Below are 23,940 nucleotides of genomic sequence, written 5' to 3' on the forward strand. Positions count from 1 at the left end.
GAACTTTCTTCATCCTAATTTTACAATAAAGTTTAGTTATTCTTCAATTAAAGTTTTTATATGTTCAGCTACACCAGAATAAATTCAAAATAATACTAAAAAAAGTTCGCCCTTATTTAAGGCAAAGGAATCTTAAAGTTTTTCTTTTTTATATTATATTTGTCAAGTTATCTCAAATATTTTATTCAAATTTTCTTCTTTTCCCACAAAAACATGTATATATATGTAACGGAAATCCACTGTGAGTTATTTGGGTAAGAAAATATATGCTATATCTGGAAGATTTTGAGAATTTTCTCTTAATTCAGTCTTCCTATATAAAATGAAATAAAGTCATTGAAAGCTTATAGAGAACAATGCCTTTTTTAAAAAAAGTGAATGGATCAAAAAATTAAATGAATATATCTTTTAATGATGAAAATTGTGCCAAATTCAACTATATCAGGAAATTCAATATGGTTTGACATTAATAATAAATTCTAGCTATAAATACTAAGGACAAAATGACATTGTTACTATATAGGAATTAAAGGATTTTTACTACCATAACAGTAACAACATAAACTTTAGTAATAACATAAACTTTTTGTTCATTGATCAATCTCACTCAATTTGAAGTTTCCATAAGTAAAGCAACACTCATATATGCCTCATGCTTCCTTTTATCATTTGGAAACTACAGGTACTACAAAGCTACAAAAACATGGGAAGGCAACAGAAATTTATATTCACTTAACTACTAAGAAACCATTATTTTATACACAGGAAAAAAAAGAAGTCATTCATCACCAATGTGTTTGATGTCCTTCTTTTGGTATTGCAACTTGTTTTATCCTTCATTTTGTCATTTTAAGTCAACTTCATATTTGATTTAATTCAGCAGTTGCGTATATGGAACTATCAAAACTTTTAGAGTTATACTTTAAATCATGACTGAAAGGTTTACTTTTAGGATAAAAAGACAGCTTTGCATATTAATTAGATCATTAGACACATGTTTACTGAGGTTCAGCAATTGTGTAATAAATGCAGTGTGGCGGTAATAGGGCTGTTAAACCTCAGCACATAGATTTTTAATACATTTTATTGAGTTATCTAAGAAATAATCACCCTGCTAAATCCAAGTTAAACATTAGATGGAAAATTAGGGTACTTAATTAAAAGTGGAATTACACTGTACATACAGGTGCTTTCATAGTGGATAAAAAAGATCATGAAAATTAATTTTATTTGGTAAAACGCATACATATGGCCCTTATGCGAAGCTGTAAATGGCTTTAGTCCTTTCTCCTAAGATATACATGATACTGGAAAAGGCTAAATAAATGTGGAGAAGAAGGTACAGGAGAGATCTTTTAAACTAAAGTAACAAAGGATGGTACATGTCACATACATGAAAACTGTCTTTCAAACTACCTGTAAATCCTTTTACTTCATCCTCAGTGATTCTACTGTGAGAGCTCAACAGATGGCCACTGGGTCAGTAGGTATCTTCTTTCTAAGCTACCACTACAAATGGTAGCTACAATGGTGTCCTACAAATCTAGGACATTACTATACCAAAGAAATTGTGATAATCCTGATGCTTTCCTTACCATGGGAATGAAAAATTACACTGTATTCACTGGTAAAGACAGCAGCATTAGTTGACAGCTAAAGATGTGGGCATAACAAAAGGTACAGATCTAATGAGGACAGTATGATGAATTCCTGGACAGTCAGCACGACATAGAGGGAAACAAAAAAGAAACAAATAAATACTGGACTTGGAATCAGAAGACCTGAGTTCTAAACTCCAGATCTTGAAATACTTTATGTAAGATACTTCACTTCTCTGTGCCTTAACTACCTTATCTGCCAAAGAACATATAGGACCAGATACCCTGAGACTCTTCTTTAAACTTACATTCTAAAAAATCCATCAAATACAGAAATCACCACATCAACTTGTTCCTTACCATTTAACTGTTCACTCACTTACACCTTTGTTTATTCCCCAAATATTTATGTAACACCTACTAAGTTGTAGGCCTTATATTATGCTTGAGGATATAAAATGACCAAGTTACTTCCTATACCTCCAAGACTCCTAATGCCTGGAGAGAGGAATGAGATGATGAGAAGGCAGAGGAACAAGAAGATGAATCTGCATAGATAAGCAGGGTCTAGTTTTGATGAGCCTCAATGTCATGCGAAGAAATGTGGCCTTTATCCTGAGGGCAATGGAGGCACTGAAGTTTTTTTTTTTTTCATTATGGGGTGATATGATCAGATTTGTATTCTGATACTATGTGGAGACAGAACTAGAGAGGGACAAATCTGAGAGCCTGAACTATTTATTGCAGCACCAGCCAGAATAGAAAAATAACGACTGATAGTAAAGAGATAGAATGAAAAGGATTAGCCAGGTGGCGGAATGCAGAAGCAGACAAGAGGACGATGACTCCTTGAATAAAGGCCTAGACAAATTGGTGGATAAAGCTGCCATTCACAGAAATAAAAAGAAGTAAAAAGCAGATTTGGGTAGGAAGAAGGGAAAGGGGAGGAGGAGAAGAGGAGAGGAGACATGAGTCTTGGAGGAGGAGATAAATTCAGTTTGGGTGTCTTTTGATTTAAAGTATCTAAGGAAACATCTGGGAGGTATTGGATACTTGAGTTTGAATCTCCATCCTCAGAATGAAATAGCAGTTAGTTCTCTTTATAAATCATGGAAGATTCTCCCCAGTGGTTCTTACTCTTGAATTTATAGAACCTGTATGAAATCTTTAAAAGTCCTGCGTTCTCTCTGTAGAAAAATGCACATATACATAGACATTCAGGGGATTCATGGATTATAATGTCCAAGTGGTGGACATGCAGGAGTTCCGGATGTCAGGCTAAGGATGTGGAAAGAAGGCAGTGATTCACATGAAGTAACTCAGAGTTCCTCATTAAGTGGATGAAAAAATGTAGAAAATAGTTAGATTTTTTAGAGTAAAGAGTACCATCATTTCCAGATATCAATGTGGCAGAAGACTGGCTCAATATTCCACAAACCCATTCTGGCTTCCTGGACACTCAACTAAACTGTATTTTTCATCTCCCTTGAGTTTGTGTGATTAATTTTCACCAATGGTTTGTGAGAGAAAGTGGCATGTCCCTTCTAACCTGAAGCAGTAACAGTGGGTGTATCTTCTCCATGTCTTCTTGGTCATTATTTTCATTGGTGGCCTTGGAGGCCACAGCCTGAGCATGGTTTCTCTGTAAGATGCCAACAGCCCTGGTGTCTGAATAACCGCATGGTTCATCCCAATCCTCGCCAAATTCCGAATGCCCCACCACATTTGACACATTGAACTGAGATGTGCGCAAAACACTTTTTGTGTTACCACTGAGATTTTGGACCTCCCTTGATATAGAAGCTGGTGTTAGGTCCTTAATAGATTAAATATTTATAATATGAATAATACATATAATGTATGTAAGGATCATCATTCAATAAAATAATTTCACATTATATGCTTTAATTTTTTTTATTGCACCTGCTCGTGCATGATATTATTTTATGTTTTTATTTTCCCATTGATTGCCCTCTACTCCACCAGACTACAAACTCAATACAGATAGAGCCTTGGTTTTGCTCACTGCCATCATCTTGTTTCTAGACCAGTGCCTAGCACATAACAGGCCTAAATAAATATCTGTATTTGTTGAATAAATGTCTGAATGGGTTAATGAATTAATAAGCTATTTCATGTGAGTCTTCTCATCTACAATTGTAATAAAAGGTTCCAAACTCTTATTTTATAACCATATCAGCAAAGTGGTGGTGTTGGATGGGGGAGGACCTAACTTGAAAGAATAGCCATATGACAGATGCTTTGAGGCAACTTTTCAAGGACTATTATTGCAACTTCTAAGATAGAAGGCAGGAATGCAATGCTTCTTAAGTTGTGAAATTTGATCACGTGATGAGAGATGCCAGAAGGCAGAAGTAAAATATGACCCATTGTCTTAGGGTACCAATTTTACTCAATGGTACATAAAATATTTCATATATTAAGGAACAGAAATGTAACACCTACAGAATTTTTAGGATAAAACATACAAATCTGTCCTTGCGGGGGGCCTTCTAAGGACTGTCTTGGATTGAGACATTCTCTCTCTTTTACTGAATAAGAGTGACTCCAGAGGAAGCTTTCAAAAGTGCTGATATACTGATATAAATTAAAGGGTTAGAATAAAAGTTTGGGTTTGTGAGTAGAAAGACCTTTTTTACTCAGCTGCTAACTCTGGGAGGAAAAATGTAATCTCTCTGAAGCCATATTTTGTATGTAAATGGGGTTAATACTTGGAAGAGAGTTGTGAACAAATAAAAGTGATATAATAGGGCAGAAAACACTGAGAAGTTTTGTACATACTCAAGGTTATATAGCAAGTAAGTGGTAGAATTAGATTTAGAATCACATCTATCTTTCTTAAAGCCCTTGGATGTTACCAACAGCTACTTAGATTAAATCTGGAACTGTCTTATAGACTGAAAGTTCAAGGATAATTAAATGGAGAAAGTCAAATATTCTGTTGGGTTATTTTTAACTCCAGTCTTAAATTTTACATTACTGAGATTAATTTTATGCCATTCCAGGTTTTCTGGATATTATCAGATATTTTTTTCTAGTGAAAGAAGGAAGAGCATAGCCACTACTTATTCCAGATTTTCTGGGACAAATTTTATTTAAAAATACTGCACCCTTATCCCCACACCATAGAAATACCCCCCCAAAAGCTAATATTTCTGCACCAAGACTGAACCAAAAGTAGCACAAATACCATATTCAGAAAACACGGTCACCATAGGTGCTGATGTACAAGAGGTCCACAGAGTCCCTTCATGGGTGTGAGTGTACTAAATCCTATGATGGTTAATTACCAGAAATCTGTATTTTTATTAAGTTAACAGGCTCTATGGGTGACTCACATGCATAAATTTGGAGAACTCCTAAGTGGTCATCTTAAGGAAGAACCAGATATAAAAGATACTCATTTTGCATTTGTTACTAAAGACCTGTGAATTACTGAAGTTTGAAAAACACCAGTAACAGGTACTTCTAGAAAGAGTTGATCAAGGGATGCAAGCCCTTTTGTGAGCATTCCTTCTGTGCACACTGCTGGTGTGAACCTGAAACAATTATGTCTCAAATTCTGATCAGTCAATGTTTTTGTTAAAGCAGATGATGCCTCTGCAAGTGGAACGGAGGCAGAGCATACACTGCAAGTACTGCACTGAGATATACAGAACTGATATAGGAGGACAACTATCAATCACCAGTGGCAGTAGCCTTTTCTTAGGGGGAACAACCAGACTTTCTGGGGTCATCTGGAATTGGAACTCAACCAACAGAAATAGAAATATTTGTCTCTTTAAAAACATTTTTCTCTTCATTCTTAAGGTATGTTTTTCATTTGATAAAGCATTTTACTTTGGGTTATAAGCTATATACAGACTGTACATAATTTTTAAACATTTTTTTTTTAAAGTTTTAGCCTTGGTGTCCATCACAGAGAATGAGTTCAGAATGAACACAGATGAGGCATAATTAAGGAGAAGATTTTTTAAAACTTTCTAAATAAAGAACATGAATGAATGAATTCTGAATGAAGCAGATAAAAAGTTATTTAAAATTCTCAAATATGAGTGTAGGAAATATTGGGTCCTAGGAACTTGGTCAGCCATAAGCTTGGATCTCTATACTTGAATATAATCTCATAGATTCCAGGTAAAATGCACTACCAATGAGTAAAATAAATTACAAAATCCTGGGCAATCCCACACATCTTTCTGAAAAAGTTCATTATGCTTCCAGCTACAATAGCTGCAAACCCCTCTTATAGTGAACTTTGGTGAATCACCCAGTGAATATGCATCATTGAAACTTCCCACCTCCTCCCTCTTAGCAGTACCTTATTAATAACACCACACTTTCATAGCCCACTTGAAACTTGTAATATTTTTCTCCTCGTGGGTTATTTTATTCAATGAAGTAAAAATTCATTTTCTAGAGGATAAAGTGATGTTCTTACCCGTTTCACAGCTGGGTCCGGTGAAACCTTGTGGGCAGGCACATACATTAGCGGCAATACAGGCTCCTCCATTCCTACAGCCATCTTTGCAAAATGCTAAAATAATTCAGATACATAATTTTAGGACCCTTAGAAGTAAGTAATTCAAGATACCCCAAACCCACTTATCTTTTTTCCATGGAGGTGTGGATACTGAATCATAAAAGCTAATATATTTTATATTCATATAATACTCTCCATTCAGAGTATTGCACTATTTTCATATAATAATATTATATTCACATAATATTCTCCATTCCAGATTTCCTGGGACAGCCTTTATTTAAAAATGTTGTATAGTTTCTATCCTTGTTAGAAACCTCAACACAATTTAGTAAAACAACAGTCTTTCCAATGGAAAAGCAAGGTTTCACTTCTATAGTAAAAAACTGAAGTTTTTTAAAAAAATAAACAGTAACCTTATGCAAAAGGAAGTGCATTAAAATGTGGATTGCATCTCATTCTAGCATTCCAACTTTAAGATAAAGTAAAAGAAAAGGCAAGTGTAGCTATCTTAGAAGTTTTCTTAAAGAACAAACCACCATCAAGAGAATGAGACTTGCAAATAAAATGGCTGAATCTCATAAGGCTCTGATCATTCTATCCATTGGCCAAAGTAGCAAAATATTATGGAAATGCTCTATTCTACAAATGTTTCTAAACTAGTCCTGGTGATGAATTACCCACCAGTAAGAATTTGCCATTGTGGTCTTCAGGGAAAACCTTACATTCCTCTGCTAAGAAGTGGTCAAGAATCAGAATCAAGGGTAAAGATATTATATAACTTGAGCTAACAGAGTAGATGTGGGAGGAGAAGAATAATTTTTCTATGAGTAAGTTTTGAGCCCTTACTTGGTTGATCTTTGGGATGTGTTGCTGCTAAAGATGAGAAAAACAAATAGGGTGAGACTAAGCTTACCTAGGATCTTCTGCTTTCACTTCAGCTCATTCTTTGGCTCTGTGAATTTCAAGGGCTGCTCCCCTACCTTGATAAAGGACTATAACAGATGAACTAGATCAGTTTAGCTCTAGGTATTGGATGAAAGGTTTTTACTCTAATGTTTTGGCACTGCTTCTTCTATTTAACTAGAATGCACTTTCTCCAAGCATTAAATTGTAGAAAGCTAAGGTTTTGGTTCTGAGTTAAAGGAATGGGCCCAAAAGAGCCCCAAAATTTTTCTTTGGTTCTAGGTTCTAAGTTTGTGTTCATCCTACACTAAAAGGATGTCTACCTCACCAGGAATTTGGAATTCAAACCTCATAAGTAATAGAGGGTATATCTACCAGACCAGGGGTATATGTTTCTTGCAGTAATTTACAAAATTGCACCCTTGTTAGAAGATCACAAGACTCAATGATTCAGATTCTATACATAGACTACTTATCTATCAGCTTTTTTTTTTTCCCATTCCCAACAGAGATGCACATAGGAAATGAAAAATTTTTATTCAGGCAACCTGTACTTATAACTTCCAGACAGAATTTATAAGGAGATCCTTGAAAGTTCAACTTCCTTCAAAGAGAAGAATTGCCTGCTTCTCCTCATGGTGTCAAGAGTCCTTTATGCCATATGATTTAATTCTCATACCAAATAGGCATTACAGTCAAGTAGAAATAAGAGAGAGAAGCTGTGGGGCTCCCAGATGAACTCTTAGACCAAACATATCTCAGAAGATCCAGAAGCTTTGGGGAAGTCCTAAGCGTTCAGTTGTACTATGCTAATAACTTTACAGGTCTGGCTTTCTCAGTTTTTGCGTAGTTTCTCCAAGGAAATCTTAGTGTGATTTGGACTCCAAGATACTCATCTGGACCTTTTTCACAATGATTCGCATTAAAGATTTCCACAGACTTTTGCAAATTGGAGTTATCCTCTGGATTATCCATATTTGGCTTTAATTTATTGTAGAACAGGCTTTAAGATCCATCATAATGTGGCCACTGCATTAAAAATCATTCAATTATTTCCTAACTGTCACATACACAGTATCATAGAAAATTGATTTTAGCGAATTCCAAGTAGTTTGATAAGGATAAAGGACAGTACATTTGAGGAATGGATGCTTTTGCAATTTGCTGTTTTGAGTCTTTGAAGTCCGCTATCCTGTCCTCTATATCACTTATTCTTTCTTCTGTCTCTTCAAATCTGGTGTTGTATGCATCTAGTATGTTCTTTATTTGATCAACAGAGTCTTTAATCTCTGTGTTATCCACTGTTTTTCTATTTACTCTTTCAATCCCTCTTTATGTTCTTCTACTGTCTTCTTGATCTCTTTTACGTCATTTGCCATCCCACTTATTAAGTAAAGTTGTATGAACATCTTTGATTAGCTGTTCCAATGTGTGTGTCTCCTCTGGTATTTTAATTTGGTTGTTAGGCAGGACTATATATGCCTGCATTGTGATATGCTTAGTGATCTACTGTTGTTTTCATTGCATGTAAATATCTTGATTGATTTACTTTGAAAGTTGATTTCTTTCTAAGGCCTTGTGTTTGCAGAATGAGGAATGGATGCTTTTGAAGCTTTTGAAGCTTAAAGTGCCTAAGTTAGACAAATAACAAATAAATCTATTTAACATAAGGAATATGAATTTCATCCTATGGGTTTAATATGATGCCCAAAATAGAATTTCTAATTTCCTTGAGAAGTGGGAGATAAGCACATCTCATGCAAACAAAGAGAGTACAGTGGCAAAAGAGTGAGTTTATAGGTGACGGTAAGTGCAGTCAGAATATCCACTGATGTAAAAGGCAATCTGAATTCCATAGGATATTTAAAAGAATTATCAACTGGTATTGACAACCCAGCTGAAATGGGAAACTACAACACATAAGACCTAACAGACATAGTTAAATAATTTTCAAAAGTAATACCAACAACACAAGGCAGAAAAGAAACCCTCAGGCTGACCTGAAGTGGACACATTGTAGAGTAGAGTGGAAATATTTTACAGTAGGAGAAATGTGCTGATGGTCGTCATGGTCAGGTTCATGATTCAACTTGGCCAGGTGGTGGTGCCCATTTGTCTGGTGGGGCAAGTGCTGGCCTGTCTATTGCTATGAGGCCATTTCATAGAATTAAATCATGATCACGTGGCTGCAACCACATCTGATTGCATTTGTAATCAGCCAAGGGGAGTGTCTTCTGCAATGCGTGATGTTTAATCTAATCACTGGGAGGCTTTTAAGGAGGATTCTGAAGAGACAACCTCTCTTCCTGGTTCGGCCAGCGAGCCTCTCCTGTGGAGTATATCCAGACCATTCATTGGAGTAATCAGCTTCACAGCATGCCTACGGATTTTGGACTCTACATTCCCATGGTTATGTGAGACACTTTTATAAATTTTATATCTACGGATATTTCCTGCTGATTCTGTTTTATGGAGAACCCAAGCTAATACAGCCTGGTATCAGGAGTGGGGTGGTTCTTAAGAAACAGAATCTTAAAAATAGGTTTTTATGATTGGTTTTCTACTCTGACAGGACTCAAAGGCACTAAGGACTCTGATTCCCATAATCAGAATGATACCACCAATCCATGAGGTGAGTTGCAAAATATCACCATTGGATTCTTCTAATGCTTTGCTTGTACGAAACCAGGCTCTGGGGGATAATGTTTTTGATATTTTTACAGAGTTCTGTGGAAGTAGGAGGTATGTATATGTTGGCTGGGTGTTGTTAGATACCATATACATTAATGAGTAAAAGGGATAGGCTTAAGGCTTCAAATGAGAAGGTTGTGTACTGTCTGACAGATGCAAATGTTTCTATGAATGTCCTGAAGGAAAATCTTATTTTCTGTACCTGTAGGCTTGAGATCTCTGAAAATCATACTCAAATCTTATTGTTAGAGTAGCAACTTTACAATATAAACTGAAATCTCAATCCTGCATGGTGTCTGCCATTAAAATGAGGGCATTGATTGGAAAGGAGTGGGACCCTGAAAAATGGGATGGTGACATACAGATTGATAATGATGTTGGTGGAGAGATTGAAACCCTAGGCCATGCTGAGTCTTCTCTAGGTGATGCTGTAATAGTCTAACCTGAGGACATAGCCACTCCACCTCCAGCCTGCCCTGAGGAATTGGCCACCCAGCCTCCACTTGAAGGGATTAGTCCAGAGTAATCATGTTTCACCAGATGAAACAAATGCTCTGAAGCAAATGGCTTGGAAGATACTTCTAATTCTTTTCATAACCCACCTCTACCACCCCTTATTTCTTCCAGACCTATAACTAGACGAAAGTTCCAACATGCCCCAAAAGGAGGTACAAAGTATCACCCATGAGGAGGTACATTATACTCCAAAAGAACTGTGTGAGTTTTCCAATTTATAAATACAGAAATCAGGGGACTATGTGTGGCAATGGATTTTAAGGGTGTGGGAGAAATATAAAGCTGGATCAGGCTGAATTTACTGATATGGGCCCAATAAGCAGAGATTCTGCATTCAAATCAATGTTATAGCTCAAGGGGTTAGAAAAGGCATTAAGAGTTTGTTTGGATGGCTGGCTGAAATATGGATCAAAAGGTGGCTGACATTAGCTGAGGTTGAAATGCCAGAACTGCCATGGTATAATGTAGATGAGGGGATCTAAAGGCGTAGAGAGGTTGGATGTTAGAGTGGATTTGTCATGGAAAGTCTGCTCTCGAACCCCAGGAATGTCCAGAGGATGCACCTTTTACCACAACTGTGAGAAATAAATTTGTGAGACTAGTGCCATCATCCCAGAACAGCTCTGTAATTGTACTTCTCTGTAGGTCAGATAATACTGTGAGAACTGCTGTCACTGAGCTAGAATTCTTAAACACAATGGGGATGACTGGATCCCAACTGGCAGAGGCCAGGTGATAGCACTTAATCACCAAAGACAAGGTGGATGTAGCTATGATAATAGACAGCAGACTCAAAGCAGGAGTCAAAATAATCTGACTCGCAGAGATTTGTGGTGCTGGCTAGCAGATCATGGGGTACCTAGAAGTACAATAGATGGGCAGTCTACTAAATTCTTGTTTGAGCTGTATAAACAAAAGAGTTCTAGGTCAAGTGAACAGAAGTCTAACTTGAATTACAAAAACACAATCATGGCCCATTTATCAAGTGACTAGAAAGAAAAGCTGCTAATTTTGAGTAGGGACCTGAACAAGAGGAGGCTCTGTGACAGGTCCAGGCTGTTGTACAAGCTGCTCTGCCACTTGAACCATATGATCCAGCAGATCCAATGGTGCTGGAAGTGTCAGTGGCAAACAGAGATGCTGTCCGGAGCCTCTGACAGGCCCCTATAGGAGAATCGCAATGCAGACCCTTAGGATTTTGGGGCAAAGCCTTACCATCTGCTTCAGATAACTACTCTCCTTTTGAGGAACAGCTTTTGGCCTGCTACTGAGCCTTATCAGAGACTGAACACTTAACCATGGGCCACCAAGTTTCTATGAGACCTGAGTTGCCTATTATGAACTAGGTGTTGTGTGACCACCAACCCATAAAGTTGGGCATGCACAGCAGCACTCCATCATAAAATGGAGCAGGTCCTGAAGGCACAAGTAAGTTACATGAGGAAAAATGTAAAAAAAGTGGCCCAAATACCCATGGTCTCCACTCCTGCCTCATTACCTTCTCTTTCCCAGACCAGAGCTATGGCCTCTTGGGGTGTTCCATACAGTGAATTGACTAAGGAAGAGAAAACGTGGGCCTGGTTTACAGATGGTTCTGCACTATATGTAGGTAACACCTGAAAGTGGATAACTACAGCTCTACAACTCCTTTCCAGGATGTCCCTGAAGGACAGTGGTGTGGAGAAATCCTCCCAGTCAGTGGAAATTTGAGCAGTGCACCCAGTTGTTCATTTTGCTTGGAAGGAGAAGTGGCCAGAGGTGCATATGTATACTGACTCATCGGCTGCTGTTAATGGTTTGGCTGTATTGTCAGGGACTTGGAAAGACTATAATTGGAAAATTGGTGACAAAGAGGTCTGGGAAAGAGGTATGTGGATACATCTTTCTGAGTGGGCTAAAAACATGAAGATATTTGTATCCCATGTAAATGTGCATCAGAAGGTGAATTCAGCAGAGGAAGATTTTAACAATCAATTGGATAAGATGACCTGTTTTATGGATACCAGTCAGCCTCCTTTCCCAGGAACTCCTGCCATTGCTCAATGGGCTTATGAACAAAGTGGTCATGGTGGTAGGGAGGGAGGTTATGTTTGGGCTCAGCAACATGAACTTCCCCTCACCAAGGTTGACCTGGCTACAGCTACTGCTGAGTGCCCAATCTGCCAGCAGCAGTGAACACACTCAGTCCCAATATGGCACCATTCCCTGAGGTAACCAGCCAGCTACATGGTGGCAGGTTGATTACATTGGACCACAACTTTCATGGAAGGGGCAGTGATTTGTTCTAAATGGAATAGACACAAATCTGGATTTGGTTTTGCTTTCCCTGTATGCAATGCTTCTGCCAAAACTACCATCCGTGGACTCACAGAATACCTTATCCATCATCATGGTATTCCACACAGCACTGCTTCTGATCAAGGAACACACTTCGCAGCAAATGAAGTGTGGGAATGTGTACATGCTCATGGAATTCCATGGTCTCACCATGTTTCCAATCATCGAGAAGCAGCTGGATTGACAGAATGGTGGAATGGCCTTTTGAAAACTCAATTATGGTGGCAACTAGGTGGCAAAACCTTGCAGAGCTGGGGTAATATTCTCCAGGAAGTTGTATATGCTCTGAATCGGTGTCCACTGTATGGCGTTGTTTCTTCCATAGTTAGGATTCATGGCTCCAGGAACAAAGGGGTGGAAAAGGGAGTAGCACCACTTACCATTACCCCTAGCGATCTACTAAGAAAACTTCTGCTTCCTGTCCCTGCGACCTTGAGTTCTGCTGGTCTATAGGTTTTAGTTCCAGAAGGGGGAGTGCTTCTACCAGGAGAGACAATAATTCCAGTGAGCTGGAATGTAAGGCTACCACCTGGTCACTTTGGGCTACTCATGCCCCTGAATCAACAAGTCAAGAAGGGGATTATTTTCCTGGCTGGAGTGATTGACCCTGACTCTCAGGGGGAAATAGGACTGCAACCACATAACAGAGGTAAAGAAGAGATTTCCTGGAATATAGGAGATCCCCTAGAGCATCTTTTAGTACTACTATGCCTGCGATTAAAATCAACGGAAAACTGCAACAACCCAATCCAGGCAGGACTACCAATGGCTCTGAAACTTCAGGAATGAAGGTTTGGATCTCCCCACCAGGCAAAGAACCATACCAGCTGAAGCGCTTGCTGAGGTTAAAGGGAGCATGGAATGGGTAGTGAAAGAAGGTAGTGATAAATATGAACTACGATCACGTGATCAGTTACGGAAATGAGGACTGTAATGCTGTTTTGTTCATGTTATAGTATATTTGAGTTGTAAGATATCAAGTTTAAGAATGAATATTACCCAAGGACTTGCACCCTATTCTGTGGAGATTTAATGCATTTCTACTTGTACGTGGGACAGCTGAGTATTGTTTAGCAAGGAAAAAAAAAAGAGTGTCTTTTATTGTTTTCTATTTTGTGATTAAGTATGGTTTAAGGTGACATGTATAGCTGCCAAGTTGACAAGTGGTAGACTATCATAGTCAGGTTCATGTTTCAACTAGGCCAGGTAGTGGTGCCCATTGGTCTGGTTGGGCAAGTGCTGGCCTGTCTATTGTTATGAGGATATTTCATAGAATTAAATCATGATCATGTCGGTTGTGTCCACATCTGATTGCATTTGTAATCAGCCAAGGGGAGTGTCTTCTGCAATGAGTGATGTTTAATCTAATCACGGGGAAGTTTTTAAGGAGGATTCAGAAGAAACAGCCTCTCTTCCTACTTCAGCCAGCAAGCCTCTCCTGTGGAGTGTGTCCAGACCATTCATTGGAGTCATCAGTTTCACAGCCTGCCCTACGAATTTTGGACTCTGCTCCCAAGGTTACGTGAGACACTTTTATAAATCTCATACCTATGGATATTTCCTGCTGATTCTGTTTCTCTAGAGAACCCTAGCTAATACAATGGTGCTGCCAAAAAATAGCTGTTATGGTATATATATTTGGTCTGAAAAAGAAACATCTGAAGCTGAGAGGGAACTGGTATACAGGGTGAAGGGAAAGGGTCAAAGAAAGTGAAAACTAAGAGTCATAGATCGTAAATACAGAAAATCCTGAAAAATCTGCACAAAGACCCTAGAGCTAATAAGCGAATTCAGCAAAATGGTGGTATAAGGTCAACACTCCCAAATCAGAAGTTTTCTATATTCCAAGCAATAAACAATTGGAAGAAGAAATCTAGAAAACAATTCAGTTCATGATGGCAGCTAAAAGAAGCAAATATCTAGGGATAAATCTAACCAAGGATATAAAGAATTTGAACACAGAAAACTATAAAACATTGCTAAAAGAAATTAAAAACCTAAACAAATGGGAGGACATTCCATGTTCATGGACTGGAAGACTAAATATGATTGAGATGCCAATACTACCCAATGCTATTTATGGATTCAATGAACTCTTGATGAAAATTCCAATCTTCTTGGTAGAAATGGAAAAGCTAATCATCTGGCACAAGGACAGACAGACTGACCAACGGAATTGATTTGAAAATGCAGAAATCAATCCTCACGTTTAGGTCCAACTGATTTTGGCAAGGTGGCAAAGACTACTCCATTGAGAAAGAATAGTCTCTTCAATGGTGCTGGGAAACTTGAATCTTCATTGGCAAAGGACCCCTACTTCTCACCATATACAAAAGTCAACCCAACATGGATCAGAAATCTAAATAAAAGAGCTAGAATTATCAAACTTCTAGAAGAAAGTATAGGGCAGCATCTTTAGGGCCTTGTGTTAGGCAATATTTTCTTGGACTTTAAATCCCAGAGTACAAGGAAAACAGATAAATGAGACCTCATCAAAATTAAAAAAAAAAAAACAAAAAAAACTTTTGTTCCTTACAGGACTTTATAACAAAAATAAAAAGCAATATGGGAGAAAATACTTGGAGACCAACATATCCAATAAAAGATTGATATCTAAAGTATACAGAGAAATCCTTCAACTTATCAACCAAAAGACGAACAACCCAATTTAAAAATAGGCAAAAGATTTGAATGGGCATCTCTTCTAAGAAGATGTACAAATGGCCAGAAAGTGCATGAAAACATGCTCAACATCATTAGCCATCAGGTAAATGCAAATCTCAAAACCACAATGAAACACCATTTAACAGCCATTAGTAATAGATGCTACTAAGAAAAAAAATCAGAAAATAACAAGTGTTGGAGATGATGTGGATAAATAGGAACACTGATTCAGTGCTGGTGGCATTGTGAAATGGTGCAGCCACTGCTAAAGACGGTTTAGAAGTTCCTCAGAAAGCCAAGTATAGAACTACCATTCAACCCAGCAATCCTACTGCTAGATATATATCCAAAAGAATGAAAGCAGGGACTATTTTCACACTGATGTTCACAGTGGCATTATTCACAATTGCCAAAAGAATCAAGCAAACCAAGTGGCCATCAAACATTGAATAGATAAATAAAATATAAACACACAATGGAATATTATTCAGCTGTAAAAAAGAATAAAGTCTTGATACATATGAAAACATGGATGAACCTGGAAGAAATATTGTTGAGTGAAATAAACCAGACAGAAAATGACAAATATTGAATGAGCTCACTGATTTGTAACAATTAGAACAAACAAACTCATATGGTCAGAATCTAAAATACAGGTTACCAGTGGTCAGGGTGGGGTAATGATGGGAAGTTAAGGTTTAAAATGTATAGGTTTCCTATTTGGAATGATGGAAGTGCTTTGGTAAAGGAGGATGGTGATGGTGGTACAACATTGTGAATGCAATTAAATGTACTGAAATATATATCTAAACATGATTAAAAGGGGGAAGTTAGATTGTATATATATGGTAAAAGAATAAAATTTTAAAAAAATTCATGGAACTATACTACACATTGAACCCTAAGTTAAACTTTAATTAATATTACTATTATAAAAATGTGCTATCATCAATTGTAACAAATGTTCCACACCAATGCAAGGTATTGGTGTTGGGGTACTATATGAGAATTCTGTATTTTATGCATGATTGCTTTGTAAACCCACAATTTCTTTAATAAAAAAATTAAAGAGTTCTGGAAGGAACAGAGTTGGAAAGAGAATAACTTGTGGTCCAAACAATAACATGTTGAAGTTTAAGATTTCAAAGAGGGGCATCCTTGGTGACAAAAATGTCTTAGATATGGTCATGGGTGTGGTTTGCTAAAGAACAGAGTGAAAACCACTGCAGTTGAGATAAAGAACATTAAGTTGAAGGAGTTGAACAGGTTGGCACTCAAAAACTGAAGTAATCCTGGAGGATGGAAAAATCTGAAAGAAAGACTATGCCACATGCCAAAGCTGTCAAAGACTGGAGTAAATGCCCGTAGGGTAGATAACAGTGAAGAGAAGGGGTAGCAGAAGGGAGGGATGTATCGCACTATCCCTAATGGAAGAGATTTTGGTATTTCAACTTTTTACCTTTGCATGTGGTTCCATTCCCAGTATAGCCTGGTTTGCAGACACAGTTGTGTCCTCCAACAGTGTTGAAGCATAAAGCATTTTCATCACAGTTGTGCTGATTTGTGACACATTCATCATGTTCTGAAATTAGGAATAAAAAATTTTGTTATTCAAAGATAGATTCTCAGACATATTTCATGCTGCACCTGCACCTTTGTTACTATATGACATTTCTTTAGAACGCAGGCATACACAATTTAGAAATTAAAGAAGAGCTCGGATTTTGTAGCAGTGTACAACTCTTGAGTTACATGTATAGGTGACACATCTACAACATTAAATGCAAAAGTTGACAAAGGCCCACCAACTGATAGGAAAGAATAGAAGGAGAAGGGAGGCAAGCATGGGGACTGCAGAGTAGAGACAGCAGGTAGGAAGTCTTTTGCTACTGTGGTAACTCTCACAGATTGCAGAGACAACTGTAATGTCTCTGTGGTTAACATTTGGGGACTTATTCTTGAGAAATAAATATGCTACCGGACTATTTCTTGCAGTGTGCTAAGAGTAACAGGGAAGGAACTAAAATTGCATTGCTCAATAAGTCCTGACCATGGACAGGATTTGAAGAATCATAATGGAATTGAAGCTTTGGGAGTCAGGGGCCAGCAGTTAACAAGTGCATCTGCATTTGTAAACATAAAGATATGTATGCAAACTATTGGGGGAAATTTTACTTCCTTGTTAAGAGCCTTCCCTTTGCAAAGATTTCTATTAAATTAGACAAACTTGCTTCTACAATATGGGCAAATACAAACTTTAAAATATACCATCAACATGAAACCTCCTGAAATTGGCATTTTGAAAACACTGAATCATTTGATCTCCAGCACTCCTATGAGACAGCAGAATCAATATCATTATCAACATTTTAAAGGTAAGTCAATTGTGACTCAGAGTACTTAGCCTGCCCAAATTCACAGGAATATCAGATGAACTCAGAATTCTAGTTCAGTGTTCAGCAAAAATGTAAATGCGAGGAATAAATATAGTGAACAGGAGAAAGAAACAGTTCTCACATCAAAACCAAGATGAGTAGGAAATGAAATATGTGAGGATATGCATACAAATTAATTGTCATCTAAAATCCCTCTGGTGACACTACTTATTACTCAGGCTCCTATATAAATATTATTTGGGCCTAACATTAAATATATTTTAATACACTCACACTGATCAAGTCATTAATTCACTATGTTGTAAATCATTTAAGTGAAAAGAAATATTTGCTTTTCATTTTAGAACCCTTATTCTAGACTTTATAAAGGTGAAGTAACTGTAACTGGAAAAAAAGTGCCTTTGGCATAGGCAGATGAGACTAGACTAAAATCACTTATTTCAATTACTAAAATAGAATGTCCCATAGTTTATTTTTAAAAAATAAAAATTAACTTTCCATTGTGACATTATGCCCAGTGCTTTGGGAGCACAATATTATGGATAGTTTTAACTAAAGTCATACATAAAATTCTTAGAGCTTACTCCTAATAACTTTTCAGAAGAAAGAAAATTCAATCACCAAAATTTAGGATGGCCCTTTTGTCCAAATTCTTGGCAAAATTACTCAAACTTCACAAAACTCCAACCTTACTCTCTAGCAACATATAATTTCCTAGCTTTATAAATTCATGCTTATTATTGTAGCTTGGAAAAAAAAGCTGAATTCCACATAGTTTTAGTTTGCTAAGGCTGCCAGAAGGCAATATACCAGAGATGGACTGGCTTTTATAAAGGGAGTTTATTTAGTTACAAATTTACTGTTCCTTGGAGGAAAGGCAGCAAGCTATCCTCTGGCTTTCTCTGCCATGTGGGAAGATACACTGCTCACCTTCCCTCCTAGTTTATGGATTCAAATGACTTTCCCCGGGGCAATTCCTTTCTGCATCTCCAAATGTCTGGGTCTAAGCTGCTGAGCTCCCTTCTGCCCTTTCCCTTTTAAGCCTCTAGCTAAACAAAAATATCACTCATTGTGGAAGTCACTTTCCTCAGCCACCATAGATATAATCAGTCACAGATGAATTTCACATGCTAATGAAAGGCCACAGCAACAGAACAACTAGGCACCATCATCTGGCCAGGCCCACACCTGAACCCAACTACTACAGAGTCTATCCCTTGTCAACTTAGCAGCTATACACATCACCTTAAACCACACTTAATCTCTAAATAGAAAACAGTACAGATGTTTTTCACAATCACTAAATAGAAAACAATAACACATTTTTTTGCCTAATAATGCTCATCTGTCCTGCATACAACACACTAAATATTTCCATATACAAAATACATTCATTTCATCACCATATCACAAACGCTTTAAATTATTTCAGTAACAATACAAATACAATACCAACTCAAAAATAATACAAAATCTCATCAAAGTCAGTTACAGGTATGCTCTGTCCCAGAGCACAATTCTACTCTAGCTGTGGACCTATGAACTTAAAGCAAGTTATCTGCTTCCAATATACAAAAAAGTAGCAGACATAGAATAAATGATCCCATTGCTACAGGGAGAACAGGAAGGAAAAGAGGGATCACTGAACCTAAACAATTCTGAAAATTTCAGGGCAAACTCCATTAGATTTCAAAGTCTGAAAGTCATTCATCCTCCAGTCTTTACAAAGTAGCAGTCCCACCCATCCCAAGGGCCTATACACTTGCCCTGTTCTCTTCAAACATTGGGATGAGGTTGAAACATTGGGAACACTGGAGAGACCACCTTTTTCTATGACCCACCCTCCTCAAGCATCTGGGTGGCACCCAGAGTCTCTGCCATCTCTAGAGCACACATTCAATTCCTTTAGAACAATGTGGTGGCAGCAAGGCTCTCCCCAACCCCCAAGGAATGTGCTCTACTCTCTCTGTGGCCTTCAGGCACCAGAATGCTTCCTGAACACTGAGGTGAAAGGCCTGCCCTCTGCCTGTGGGGCAAACTCACACCCACCACATGCATAGGTGGATCAGCTCTTAAGGCCAAAAGTTTATTGGCTTCAGACCTTAGCTTCCATGGTTCTGCCTCTGAGGCTGTTTTCCTTTAATCTGTTCTTTTTCTTTCTAGTTCAGATTCTGTTTATACAGGTATCACTAAAAATCTGTTGAAATTGGTACTTGGTATTCGGCATACAGGGATTGAAGCCATCAGACAGGAGGACCTTCCAAAAATCCTTCCTGGATAACTCCATCTCCAATTCTGGCTTGTCTTGTAATGGCTGACTGATTTCATGATTGGTTAAACCCTCATGTGGGGCACTATTCTCTGGGGTCTCATTTTCTGGAAGCCAAGAATTTTTCAGATCATCAGTTTCTGGTTTCTTTGTGCCCAAAAGTTCAGTTCTTAGGGTATCCCCTTTATGTCACATTTTATTATAAGCTGCAATGAGAAACCAGGCTTCATCCTCCACATTTGGCCTGGAAATTTCCTCAGCCAAGTATCCTAGATCATCACCTTTGAATTCTCCCTTCCATCCAGCACCAGGACTCAGTTTTGCCAAATTCTCTGCCACCTTAAAACAAGGGTCATTTTCTTCCCAATTTGCAATATCACATTCCTTTAAGAATTCATTAGAAGTACCTTTAGAGTCTATATTTCTACCAGCAGTTTCTTCGAGCAACCTAGGCTTTCTCTATCAATTCCTCACAATTCTTACAGGATCCTCCCCATTTAAAAAGCCATTCCAACATGTTTAGTTTTTGCAACTGCAGCAGTACCCCACTTCTCTGGTACCAAAATCTGTTTTAGTTTGCTAAGGCTGCTGGAATGCAATACACTAGAGATGGACTGGCTTTTACAAAAGGGGTTTATTTAGTTACAAATGTACTGTTCCTCAGAGAAAAAGCAGCTGGCTTTCCCCTGGCTTTCTCTGTCACATGGGAAGGTATACTGCAACGTTTACTGGCCTTGCCTCCCAGTTTCTGGGTTCAAATGGCTTTCTCAGGACGATTCCTTTCTGCATCTCCAAATGTCTGGATCTGAGCTGCTGGCTTTTCTTCTGACCTCTCTTTTCTATGCCTCCAGCTAATCAAATTTCAATGTCACTCATCACGGTAGGCACTCCCTTCAGTCTACTGCAGATGTAATCAGCCATTGATGAATTTCACATGCTGATGATTGATCTACCCAGAAACAGAACAATTGGGTACCATCACCTGACCAATTTGACACCTGAACCTAACTACTACATGTCTCCTAATTGGGGCTACCCTTGAGGACCACCATAAAATTTCAAAGGAACCAGAATGGGCAGCCCACCCGCCTTTGGGTTCAGCTTCCTGAAGCAAAATAAATCCACACTCTGAAGTCTGCACCTTCTGCCAATTTTCTTCCCAGTGTAATTCAAAGTGCTGCAGTTAATCTATAAATCTCTATATGGACAGCCTTAGGCCCTTTAAAGCAGCTGCTGCATGATTCGATGCTGTTTACATCCCTGCCTTGGTTGTCATTTTAATTAAACTGTATTCACTGGGTAAAGGAAGCACCCACAAGATTCAGTTTAGCACCCAATTCGGTAATGTTCAATAAAACCTGTGATCTGTGATCTGGTTTCCTCTGTTGTCATTTATTCTCATGGTTACTGAAATTAGTCAGTGTGTTTCTAAGCAATTCAAGGGTAAAAACAGTTTTCGGTTTTAAAACACATCCATGACTTTACATATCTGGTTCCCTGTGCTTGAAGTGCCCTCCCCAATGGGTTCTCATGGAAAACTCATCATTTTTAAAGATTATAAGTAAATGTCATGCCATGAGGAAATACCTTATCCTCCCCCATCTGAAGAGTTACGGGCTAATGTCATTTACCTTAACACCATATAAAAGGTTCTGTTATTAAATGTTATCATAATTGTCTACTTTTCCTTATTCCTCCACCCTCAAGCCCCTACCCAGGGAGTCTGAATTGTTGGACAAGCATTTTGCATCTTTCTTTGAATTTCAGTTTGACATTCAAAGAATGTTTCTTGAATAAATAATTTAATAAATGAATGAATAAAGCAAGCTAGGAACTATTCCCTCTGTCATTGTCATTCGAGTCAATTCCAATTTGTCCAATTCTGTACTAGGTGCCAAACAAAGAGATATTGAAAGCCTAAGCCATTTTTTACATGGATTTAACTGTGATGGTGTTTTATTTAATTGGGATATTTCAAATATTAATTAAGGCATCAGAACATAGTATGAAAACAGAAAATAATTCCTTAACGTTATCACTTTAATTTTTTCAAACGGCCTAAAAAAGTTATAATTATATTCATAATTTTCAACCAAAGTAAACTGCTTTAGAAAGTGTTTTAAAATTCCTATAGTCTCCAGAAGAATTCATTTTAATTGGATAGTCCTTCACAAAATAGAATAGAATGAAGCACTGAGACAGTATTCTGTAAGTTTATTTCAATAAATAGTTAATGATTGGTGCTCCATATCTGATTTTGGTTAAATTAACTCATCTTCATCTTTACCTAACTCACACATCCTTGAAGGTTCCATCACCATCTCACTAATCAGCCTCTCCTAGAATGTTTTTAATATTTCCTCTAACATTTTCAAGATATAATAAGTAAAATTAAAAGTAATAAGGGAAATTTTTAAATAAAATTTAAATCACTATTATGTTCCAATATTTGAGAAGAGCATGCCAGTATGTTACAAAGAAAGAATTCCAAATTTCACATATATTAGGAAGCAAAAATTTCAGATCTGATGTTTAAAACATCCAATCCTTAAGACAGAACAATATTTTCAAGTCCTCAGTAAAAATTTCGTTATTTATGTGATATGATAGTTCAATAAATAGTTGGGATGGAAACCAAATGTTTCTTTATTAAACTCTTCTTTATTAAAACAGCAGCATGTTAAAAAAGTTCATCATTATATCTAGGAACTTGAAATTGAAATGAAATTGAAAAAATAAACATATAGAAAAGAAATACCATCATTAAAAGTACTAAATTAAAATAACGTGGATGTAGGGAGAATTGTGGGAAGATGGTAGGGTAGGAAACTCCAAGAATCAGTTCCTCCATCAGAACAATTATTAAACAGGCAGAACTGTCTGAATCAACTGTTCTGAATCTCCGGAGTCTAGAAGAACTCCACACAGTAGGAAGAACAAGAGGAAGAGGCTGGTAAACCATGTGCTTTCTCAGGTTCTTGTGGTAGGGAGCAGCAGACCCCAGCCCCTGGAATAACTTGCTGTGACAGAAAGGACATTAAAATCCACTTCCCCAAGAAGGGGAGTGGGGGGTGGGCAATGCTGTCACTGCTTTTGATTAGCTACTTTGGATTGCTGGGGGCCCCACTCTCAGGGTGGCCATTATTACAGTCTGCTCCAGAAACAGGTCAGGGAGGAGACTTAAAGACTGTACATTTCTTCAGAGCAATGGAATTCAGCTGAAGGGCTGCATTTGCTGGGCAGGGGCTGAGTCAAAAGTGTGCAGCTTTGGGGAATTCTGGAAAAAGCTCCTGGTACTCTTCTTGTTCCCTCCCTAAGCCCCTCCCCATGGCAGTATAGAGCTAGTCAGCCTGCAATTTTTTTTTATGCCTCCTTAGACTTTTTCAGCTGGAAAAGACTGACTTGGAAAACTTCCGTCCTTCCTAGAATTTATCCTCCTGGCAAAAGTACCTTGAAAGAATGAAAAGCAGTGTAAGAAACAATTGAGGCAGATGGCCAGAGGCTTATCTGCTTTAAGTGCTACAGTGGAACACCAGGAGAGGGAGAAGGTCTGTGTTTTGGGAAGTAGAAAGGTATTCACCCTTGTTACAGGGAACTACCAAGCACAAGCTCAGGATAAGATACATGCCCAGAAAAGAATGTGAGGAGCCTACACTTTGCATTAGCCTTGGATTTAACTCCTGACAGCAAGGCAGAACTCTGATGGAAAAGATCAGCCAATGCAAAAGTAATTTGCAGAGATGGTAAAAGGTCTTTTTTGTTTAGTTTGCTTAATTTTGTTAGCCCCTGACACTCAAGAACATCTCTGTTATCTCATAAGCTGGTTACAAATAAAAAGCAGACATCTCAGGGGATAAATCCCAGAGTAAACATTTTAAAATATTAAAATATGCAGGGTGCAACAGAAGATTAAAAGACAAAGGAACAGCAAATGGAAGAGAATAACAATCCAAAAAAACAGCAAGGAAAAAGACCAGATCGTGGACATAACAGACAAACTCTGAAGAAATGATCTTCAATATCCTTAAGAAAATGAAAGAAAATAATAAGAAAGAACCA

General features: G+C 37.8%; 1 protein-coding gene across 5 annotated transcripts in view; it reads right to left on the reverse strand.

Moving 5' to 3' along the window:
• Positions 1–23,940, reverse strand: part of NELL2 (neural EGFL like 2) — a 531,530-nt gene that overhangs the window by 121,527 nt on the left and 386,063 nt on the right. For all 5 annotated transcript variants that reach the window (XM_077170643.1, XM_077170642.1, XM_077170644.1 and 2 more), the window contains 2 exons: positions 16,676–16,798; positions 6,061–6,156 (listed from right to left, as the gene is read on the reverse strand). In XM_077170643.1, coding sequence (XP_077026758.1) covers positions 6,061–6,156; positions 16,676–16,798 — 219 coding nt within the window. The remainder of the gene's footprint in view (positions 1–6,060; positions 6,157–16,675; positions 16,799–23,940) is intronic.

The sequence above is a fragment of the Tamandua tetradactyla genome, chromosome 7 (genome assembly GCF_023851605.1).
Source record: "Tamandua tetradactyla isolate mTamTet1 chromosome 7, mTamTet1.pri, whole genome shotgun sequence".
Classification (NCBI taxonomy): Eukaryota; Metazoa; Chordata; class Mammalia; order Pilosa; family Myrmecophagidae; genus Tamandua; species Tamandua tetradactyla.